At 35.5% G+C, this 10,561-nt stretch overlaps 2 protein-coding genes across 2 annotated transcripts; one reads left to right on the top strand and one right to left on the bottom strand.

Annotated features, from left to right (window-relative positions):
- Positions 1–649: 649 nt before the first annotated feature.
- LOC120344010 (cardiolipin synthase (CMP-forming)-like) lies at positions 650–2,844 on the top strand. Its single transcript, XM_039413084.2, has one exon. It carries the CDS (start codon positions 848–850, stop codon positions 1,841–1,843), a length of 996 nt encoding a protein of 331 aa, XP_039269018.2. The 5' UTR covers positions 650–847; the 3' UTR covers positions 1,844–2,844.
- A 248-nt stretch (positions 2,845–3,092) lies between these two features.
- Positions 3,093–7,438, bottom strand: LOC120343986 (WD and tetratricopeptide repeats protein 1-like). Its single transcript, XM_078112555.1, has 2 exons — positions 7,161–7,438; positions 3,093–5,647 (listed from the first exon to the last, which is right to left on the bottom strand). The coding sequence occupies exon 2, from the start codon at positions 5,617–5,619 to the stop codon at positions 3,691–3,693; it is 1,929 nt and encodes a 642-aa protein (XP_077968681.1). The 5' UTR covers positions 5,620–5,647; positions 7,161–7,438; the 3' UTR covers positions 3,093–3,690.
- Between the last annotated feature and the right edge of the window lie 3,123 nt (positions 7,439–10,561).

Genomic DNA, 10,561 nt, shown 5'->3' with positions numbered 1-10,561 from the left:
CGGCTATGCGTCCGCAGAACGTTCGGTGACGTCATAGCAAACAAAAACAAATCTCACAGAGCTAACAGAAATATTTGAAATAAATAAAAGTAATAGCCTTCTGGAGAAAAATTTCATCTTTAACCAGTAAAAATCGGTCGAAGCAATCGGTCCAGTAATGAAAGAGAAAGGCGTTTTTTTTAGATTTTCCACTAGATGTCCAAAAAGTGTCAAAGAACAGCAACAACAAGACCAACATAATATTGAAACGATGGTTATGTCCACTTTGTGTCCAACAACAAAACGATCGTTATGTCCACTAAACGTGTCCAAAAACGTGTTGTGACGGCACAGAGTAAGACGGATAGACTGAAAGTTTATATCGTCAGCCGAAATTGAAAAACATATACAAAATATTTCGATTTTTTCAAAATCCGGATGGGTTTTAGGCAATGCACTTACAGTTCTTTTAAGCAATACAGGTTTTTTAGGCTAATCGTCGGCAATTTTATTGATAATTTTGTTGAAAAAAATTGAAATTTGAAAACTGAACAGAAATGTTTTTACAATTACATCAGTAGCCGACATAGAGCATCGGTCTGGTCTTGCAGTCTTGATACCTGAGATTATTGTATATATGACAATTCAGTCAAATGAGTTATGACAATAAAATATTTTTTTTCCTTTTTAGAATGGAGTAGCATAAATTTACTTGTATCTGCATTTCCACATTGGAAAGTAACCTTTTACTGTGTCTCCCCATGACTATTTGCAAGTTCCTGATTGGAGAGAAAAACAGTTCCTTATAGATCTTAAACTAGCAAAGAAGTTAAAATTCGATTTGCATCCAGCAGAAAGCTAACCTAAGATGGATTGTCTTGGAAAAGTACTTAACAATGTGAAACGGCACCTAATCCAAATATCAATGTCAAAAACTCAGCACCTAAGACAAGTTTGTCAAGTAAGTGATTGCTTTCGAAGTGCAGCGTATATGACAAATCTCAAGCATGTATCATTGCTATGTGGTCAGCGACACAATGCTTCAACAAGCAGAAATGCTAGATCTGCCAAACTTCTATTTTTAAATATGTGCCACAGAAACTTTGGATGTTATTCCGTTTCTTTACAAAGGCATCAAGAGAATAATCAGAATCCAGAAACAGTTGGTGATGCAAAAGACAAATGGGAAAGCCTCCTTGACAATGATGAGAAGCGAGAAAATATTGCTTCAATTCCAACTAGAAAGGAAAATATATTTACAGTTCCAAATCTTCTCTCTTTTTCCCGGATAGTTGCAACGCCATATATAGCTTATCTGGTATTGGAAGGAAATTATATATGGGCGACTGCAGGTCTTATAATAGCTGGAATAACCGACATATTGGATGGACAAATTGCACGCCGGTGGCCATCCCAAAAATCAGCATTTGGTACTGCTTTGGACCCTCTTGGGGACAAAATTTTAATAACTGTACTTACAGTAATATTAGCCAAAGCTAACCTACTACCATTGCCTTTGGCGGTACTTATTGTGGGTCGTGATGTTTTATTAATACTCGCCGTTTTTTATTTACGATATCGGACTTGTCCACCCCCATTAACATTGAAAAGATATTTTGATCCCACACTTGTGAATACCAAATTGAATCCAACAACCATCAGCAAGGTCAATACGGTTTTGCAAGTTGCGATTATTTGTATGGCAATCAGTGCCCCAATATTTGAATTGTCTCAACATCCTGCGCTATATGGAATTTTTGCATTAACCGGTCTCACAACGATATGGTCAGGCCTGGATTACATATTCAATAAAAACACTGTACAAATTTTAAAAGAACCGAAGTTAAAAGATGGACAGTACTAGCATTTGAAATTCTGATTATATAGTTTTTGTCGGTTATGTGTTTACAATCATCCTTTTCTGAGCATCCCAAAATCTCTATTATATGTAACTGAACAATGTAGTAGTACTACCATTGGTTCAGATTCGGGATGCCTAAAACAAATTGTTCATTTAGATCAGAGTTTTCCAAACTTTTGGGGCCGCAGACCTCTGTTTGAGAATATTAGTTTTGTCGGACCACATCATATGTCGTATCAATTTCTGTGCCTAACCAACGAGTAAAGTTAATGTTTCATTTACAACACAAACAACATTAATTTGATGGATGAGGTTGCTTTTCACTGCACAGTTCTATTTTCGGAGCAATTTGTGACAAGCGAACTCATCACCATATTGATGAAGAGCTGAAAATGCAGCCTCACGCATGTAGGCAATAAATGTTTTGCCTTTTCTGACAGCAATGGATATTTGCCCGCAACGCTCAACCAAAAATATGCAATTGCTCTTTGATTAAAATCAATCATTTAATATCGATCAGACATTTTTTATATCGTTGCGGACCCCAGTTTGGGAAACCCTGATTTAGATAGTTTAAAATTGTCACTGAACATTCAGCATCCCGAAGACCAATATATTTGAATTCATAAAAGCTGTAGATAATCAATGAAACAACCTTATCCTCTGTAACACTAGGTATCTATGGATAACAAATGATTTGTGAAATAATCCATATTCAAAATATTTATTTGAAATAGTAAATTATTAGGTATTGTACATCTATTCAATGTGCCCCTGAATGTTGTTTCAGGATAAACTAATTGTCATGAGCCATGGCTTCAGCTGCTGTTGATTTGTAATGTATTTTTTTCCAATTGATTTCCAAATATCAACCCATCCATGCTAAAATGTTGATGATACTGTAACTGGGCTGGGAACAAGAACAGGCTAACAGTTACCACAGTGAATGACATTTGATTATAGCGAAAGAATGATGGCTAAATTTGAACTCTCCGCTCAGTCGCCAAATATTATATATATATATATAAAATATCATATATATACAACCAGATGTGTGAAACACCAGGGGCTCTAACACTATGAATGGATCAATCTGCCCTAGAAACTGTGACAAATCAAAATTTATCACTTATTCCCTATGCAGGGTTAGAAAAATTTAGTAAATAATTTACAATCCAATGAAGATATAAAGAAATGTTTGTGTATGTTGCATTGCATGGATGAACTCGCACTAAACCAACCTCACACAGTCTTGAGCATACATTAAGATTTGGGTTTCGCTAGACTTGAAAAATGGAATGTAGTCAAAGCATAGAACATTTCCATCCAAAGTAAATCTCGGCACTGGCTATCTAGAGGAAAATTGATCACAATCCTCACAGCTGTATATTCGAATGACAGAAACTATATCCTTTTTTCAATTACATCGTTCCGATCTGATCAACTAAAACGAAACTGGTAGTGAAACAGTAGACAATGATTGGATATTAACTACCGTAATTAAAAATGCAAGTTAGGACATTTAGCTTTCTAAGCCGAGCTTTAGAGAACACAGAAGTAAGCATGATTTATTGGTTTTAAATTTATGCACAAAATTTTCAGCTAGAACTGTAAAGTAACAACCAGTTGAATAAAGAAGTTCTGAAATAGTTGTTAAAAGGTTTTTCCTTTTGTAACATAGATCATATTGACTGGCATAAACAAAAAATTTAAATTAGAATATTTAACTTAATTTTAGAAAATTCTTAATAATAAAAACTATTATTATACGTGCCATGCTTTGAATAAACCTGTCATGTATAGGCACAAAATAAACTTTGTATATAGAGTAAAAAAAATCAAAATAAACGCTATGTTGGCCTGCACGGCATTACATTGTTATCGGAAGAATTTCCACTTTCATCATCGCTTGAAACAAATCTCATACCCATTGATAATAACATAGACTCGAGTGGATCAGTGTTCATACGTCTTTGATTATCAGCCGCAACTGAATTCATATCTTCGATGACATTTTCTTGCTTATTTTCATACAATTTTGGTGACCATAATTTTATCTCGGGGTCGATTCCGCTAGTAGCCAACAAGCATGAACTTGGATGTGGCTGTACACAGTTAACAATAGATGAATCTGCTGTCATAATACGGACCAAGTTCGTACTATCATGTTCCCACATATAAAATGAACCTTCATCAGATCCAGCTATTATATATTGTCCATTATCACCAAAAAAGTTTGCTTCTTTTATATCTGTGGTTGTGTTACAATGTCCGCAATATCTATACTTGTAATCGAAGCAAGAAGATCTTTGCTCAATTTCTTCCTCAGATGAATTGTCATTCTTCTTAATTTTTTTTCCATTTTCTTTTCGTTTTAAAGCAACACTTATATCTTTTTCCAGTGCAACACAAGCATTACTACTCGAGTGCTCTGGATGATGCTGCTTGAACTCCTTGATGCATGATGAAGCCTCTTCAAACCACTCTAGCTCAAACATGCATCGAGCAAGACGATAGTGCGCTTTCACATCGGATGGGTTGACATGTAATGCTGAATAACAGTCTCTTAAAGCTGCATAAAAATCACCATCCCATTCTCGCTTGATTAAAGCAGCAGCTCTATTACTATACACTACCGATTTGGGAGACATTAATAAAGCTTTGTTATACATTGCAACAGCTGCAGAGAATTGCTTTTCCCCAAAATAGTCATTTCCCTTCAATCTGCAATTGTCAGAGAATACATTTGTTTTCGTATCTGCTGTGTATGAATCTGATTTATCATCAGAAGCCATAGAATTTTTTGAACTTAGATCATTGCTTGTGGACGCTTCGGAAGATGAACTTTTGTGCCTTTTTGGGGCATGTCCTGCGTCTTTCAGTCCGTTAGATGATTGTTTTCTTATACCATTTGTTGCTTGTTGAATCTTCGATTCCAATAGTAAAGGTTTGACTTTGTCATAAATATCAAATATGTATATTTGTTCTCCCCCAAAGTTGACAAGAACTTCATCCCCTCGTGGGTTGAATGTTAAATACGTAATACAAAGATTTCGAAGTTTTTTCCTGTACTCATTTTGCTTCGAACGCAAGTGGCCCGGGGTAAAATATGTACCACGTTTATGCATATCAAACATTCGACGATCATATAATCGTAAATATGAGTCATTGGCACCAACTGCAATACAGTTTGGATTAGAAGGGCTGATATCAACGCATTTACATTCAATATTACTTCCACAACACTTAGTCAAATCCACCAGAACTCTTGCACTTGATGAGGAAGGTTCGCGAATGTCATATTCACGTATTATACCATCTTCTGATGCGCTTATAAGAACATTAGGCTCAGCTTTTGTTGTAACAATTCTTTTTATTCTGCCTTGCACATCATAAGCAGATATTGTCTCTTTACCAATTAAATCATGTAAAAATATATGTCCGTCTGCAGCACCTGTTGCTATAACATGGTCATTACTGCATGGAATGAATTTCACTGTAAATATATTTCCATGATGTTGCGTATTTAACATTTGAATATTTTTGTGTTGGTAAGCATCCCAAAGAATAACTTTTGTGTCATCTGAGCCACTCGCAAGCAATGTCCCTTCATCATTCCAGTCAAGACAATTTACACATCCAGAATGACCTTCTAAAATGCATTCCAACTGCAAGTTATGAACAAAGTGTTGATTAACATGATTCCTCCTTTGAAACCCCCTAGCATATGCAGACGAGTGTTCACGGCGCATGCACTGTTGAAATGTCCCCTGTTCCATTTATGCTGCTTAACAATGTAATTTTTCACTGAATGAACAGGTAATAAAAATGACAATGTTATATAAAATTTGCTCATACATCACGGTCCCACAAAATAGATTTTTAATCGGTACACCATTATTAATAGATGAGAGTTGTATTAGCCCAGGGGAATGAATAGAATGAATATTACTGTAAATATATTTCCGGAATGTTGTGAAACACGCATTATAGTTTTGTACAGAAAGCACAGATGCCATTGAAGTTGAAGCTTTTTTATGAACTATGCTTCATTCAGTAAAAAAAAAATTCGTTTTTTAATTTCATTGACTTGTGCCTGAAATTTCAAACAAATTCATTTAATTAAAGCTTGGGGCGAGTCACGAAGACAAAAATGGCGCCCTGCATTATCCGTCTTAGAAGTTTGACAAGTATAAGGTTAAGAGTTAAAGACACATATGCATCACAAGCGCTGCAGTCAGTATCGTGAAGAAATTCTTTTCCATTTCCAAGAGACGCAAAGCAGTGTTTACAACTTTCATATTGTTTATGTAAGGTAAGGTGATCCATTTTCAATAGGCAATTGAAAGACAACTACTACAGTACTAGCTTAATTTGGCCTTACTTCTGTACTTTACCAATACTTATTTGTCACATAACAGAATAAAAGGCTGTGGTGCCGGATTTTGTCATGTTTCCACTGTGGCCGCATTTAAATATTCCTCGGGAGTCTAAATTAGATAGATAGATAGATAGATTTTATTTTGAAAACTCCATAATACATACAAAATATAAATGGAGAATTCTGGAGAACGAGCAAAACCTTCAAAAAAGTTTAAAACATGAAAAATATCAAGTGCCCGCCCACCAGCACACACACACAAAAAAAAAAAATGACAAAAAACACAAACCTAGTTAAACAAGGGTTGGGCCAGAAATAAAGAAACAAAAGATACGCGAATGTATTGAACCTTCGGGCTGTTTTACTTTTGAAGCACTCAAGCTACAGTAATAATAATTTATACAATCCTATACGGAATATCTGCATATATATGCCAAATTTAAATGTCTTGAAAAGATTGTTAAATCGGTTGCAACATTAATATCGAATTTCCACGCACAACCATCATTCCAACAGGTGCAGTATTTTCTGAGCTCTGTTCTATCATCCACAACTAGATTCATCAAAGAACCCAATCCTCGCAAAACACCCATAACAGATCGTCCACAATTCAACTTTAAATCCAATCTTTTATCCAAATACTTTTAATTCTGGTGGATGGGCTTTGTTTATCTTGATATTAGGCGATACAAACCAACAGTAAATACAGAATGACATGCCGGCACGAAAAGATGTTTGTCTTACGCCTTCAAGAGTTATGTTATCAGCTCGACTTTTCCCCAAGTTAGTAAATTCCAATTGTAATTCCGGTCAAGTAGCCCCTTCAAATCGAATCCCGTTGCAGAACATTAATTACTGACTTTAAATCATGGAGATCTAGGAACTCAAAATCCTTTACAAGAATTCCCCCTTACTGCCTTACTTCGATACCATACTTACAGACTTAGTTATTCATGGCATTGCTGTGGAGTCATGTTTCCAGTGTAGCCAAATCTGTACTTCTCACTGTAGCCAAATAATACTTCCCATAGTCTGAATTACTGTCTTCAAATGGAGCACAAGAATCCAGCTGCATCATTAATCTTGCTATTCTTGTTTAAATCACACTTATACAATTATATGAGAACTGGAAATGACGCTATATTATTTCCTGATTCCTATATTTGTTTGCTCCGGTTTAACGGAAAATCGAAATCAACTTACTGCTGTACTGTTGTAACATGTCACGGGTCAGTTAACTTAATACTAGTTCCAATTATGACACCACACACATTGGGACATCTTGAGCCATGTGTGTCATTCATTTCTAATCATCCTTTCAGGAACATGGATGGACCATCGATGGATGGACGTATCAAGCACAGATGAGCAAGGTTCAGCCTTGATGCCTGACAGATGGAATATCGTGACGCGGAAGCCAAGTTTAGATTCAGCAGTTTATGACTGCTGCGCTATATTAGGACAATATACATATATACAAATAAGATTCCAGTATAATACATAGGGCAGAAGATACGGCACAACGACGATATGTACAATACCGACAATACTCAGTTTATGGCAAGTCCATGTCCCAGATTCCGGTGTGAAAGGGTGAAGATTTGGTATAAGTCGCTACCGGTAACTCTTTGGAAAACCGGACACACATTAATATCCAATTTCAAAACTGCAACTGGATGGAGCCAAAAAGAGTTGGTTTACTTTTGGACGAAAATAAAATTATAATTAGTGCATCTGCCTGGACTAGTGGATCTAACCGGTGATCAGGACCATGAAGACATTAGGCCGCGAGCCGAGGCCCTGAAAAACGTTCCGTAGCGCACATCAAGTAACTACCTGAAAATGATTTTAAAATGTTCCTTAAAAATTTAGTAACAAATACTGCCTTGTTTCCACTTCCAAAAGTTGCACGTTTTACGGAAAAGACGTTTTACTACAAGAAATATGCGCTACGATCTGTCCTATATTCTCTACATTTTCGCCAATGCACAATGACTTCTGCATGACGTAACAATTGGATCGAATCAGCTGTTAGCGAGCGGATGAATATTAGTTATTACTGCTCGACCTTGCGTTGAGTTGGGCAGCCTTTCCATAGCCCTGTTTAGTTATTATTAGTTAAGTTATGCTAAGACGTTGTTGAAAAATGTATAAGTAAGTTATTAAACACTTGTAGATCCTTACCACGGATATGGGCCGTGAGATGAAGCCTTGAAAACGCCCAGGAAATGAGTTTCGTAGCGCACATCTGGTAACTAAATAAATTCTTCAGTTTTTTGTGTGAAAATGAACATACTGAACGCATTACAGCTTGTTCTACAATAATGATGCGAAATTGAATATAAGAGGTTCTCGGAAATTCAATAACCATAAGTTTACAACACATACATAAGAACTATGCAATTCGAGAGCCCTACAGGACAGCACACTAACACAAATGTATTCCTGTAATGTTTTGCCTGACCAAAATCGGACTTCCTCAGTCAATCATAATTTATTTGGTAGATTACGAAAAATATGGCATACATGTAACCAACAACAAAAAATACTTCAATTGTGTGACAGGAGTCGCGAGTGACCTCGAAAGCAGCGACACCAACAACGCTGATTCACATTAGCGAATAAATTTTATGTAATACCACAAGCAGTTTACAACAAGAACAGCATAAAAAGCTACATCCATTTTATAGAAGCTATCAAACGTATTCATTTTTAAGCCATGAAGTCACAAATTAACATCGTGAGCACGACAACACAAATAAATCAGTTATTTCTCACTTAGAAATTTACCGGAAAAGTCAAGAAAATTAAATGAATGTACATAACATAGTGAACAGAAATATTACAATTAGTCTTTTTTTAGTTTATGTGGTTATGTATTTGAACAAAGACAATATTATTGCTAGAAACAGGACTACGACACTAACAAATGTCCGAAAAACAAATAAATGATACTTATTAAATCAACTGCAATATCTAATTCACTTTCTTCTGAATTGTTTTCGAAATCCACTATCTCGAAAATCGACTTTTCCTCTATAAGTGTACTGTGATTTTTGCAGTCAATACAAAAACAAAAATCTGTGCAATTTATGTTGATTTTGGAACACTTGCATAAATTATTTTGACTATTTTTCTTACACTTGCAGTTTGCCAACTCAAGAACTGATTTGAGGGCCACATGCTTCTTCAGTGAATCATTGTTGGGTGAAAGAGTATAATCCTTATGTTTGCCAGTGTTAAATAGACGTGCCCTGGTATCAGTTACTTTCTTCATATACTCTTCATACAGTGAACAAACTAATTCCTCAGCTTTATTTATTAATGCCTTGTTAACCTAAAAAGATCTTCATAGTTGAGAAAAAATGAATTGAAAACCTCAATGAAGTTTCCAGCATGAGTTTGATGGGCAGTTCCAATTGCAGAAAAGTGCTAAAGTATTTTAAGATGAATAGCCCATCTAAGCTGTTTGCAACTATTAAGATTCTCATATACCTTTACGCTTCAAGACTTCTTGTTTAATCCATTTTATAGCAGCAGGGATTAGAGCCTGCGTTAGGTCGGATTGGTGGAACATTGCCGTTTCCTTTTGTAGTACAGTATCTAAAATGAGGAAGAAAATAATATTTGGAACAGCATGAGTGTAAAAATACCCCTAAATACTAACTAATACCTTGAATACATAATGCATTTTATCTGATGTACTCAATGAGCGTATATATGCTCATTGCATGTACTACAGTCCAGCAGTGTTTGCATACCAGTACTAGACTATATCTACAATAATTTTTGATATATCACAGTCTGAAATGCCCTATGACAGTATGAGTATGGACTATAGACTATATTTTTAAACATCAACTGTCTGTATACAACTTGATTTCTCACCTCTCAATCGTTTCCAATGCTACTTTCTTTCCACTCCGGCATAACTTATCATTGCTTCCCAGGTTCTTGTCGACTCTATGAATTTAGATTTAGATCAACTGACTTTAGTAAAATTGATTATTTTCTTCTCTTTCACACAACCGTGCATCACAGAAACAGCCATTAATTTCTATTTCCAAATATGCTGTGGCCTATATAGTAGTATATATAAGTCTGCTGAATAGGTAAAAAGAGTCATTAAACCAATCATAAACATTTCATGCAAGCCAGAAAATATCGTTGTTTGTGACCTATTATTCTAGGTCTAGCCTTTCTTCGAGTTACCGCACCGAACCTATGTAACAACGTCTTATGAGCTAGTGCTCAACTAAAATTTCTATTTATGGTAAGGATATACAAGTGTTTAATATCTTACTTATACTTTTCAACACCTCCTTAGAATAACTGAACTA

Source organism: Styela clava, chromosome 5 (genome assembly GCF_964204865.1).
Source record: "Styela clava chromosome 5, kaStyClav1.hap1.2, whole genome shotgun sequence".
Classification (NCBI taxonomy): domain Eukaryota; kingdom Metazoa; phylum Chordata; class Ascidiacea; order Stolidobranchia; family Styelidae; genus Styela; species Styela clava.
Note: the sequence above shows the minus strand (reverse complement) of the source record. Positions and strands in the feature narration are given on the sequence as shown.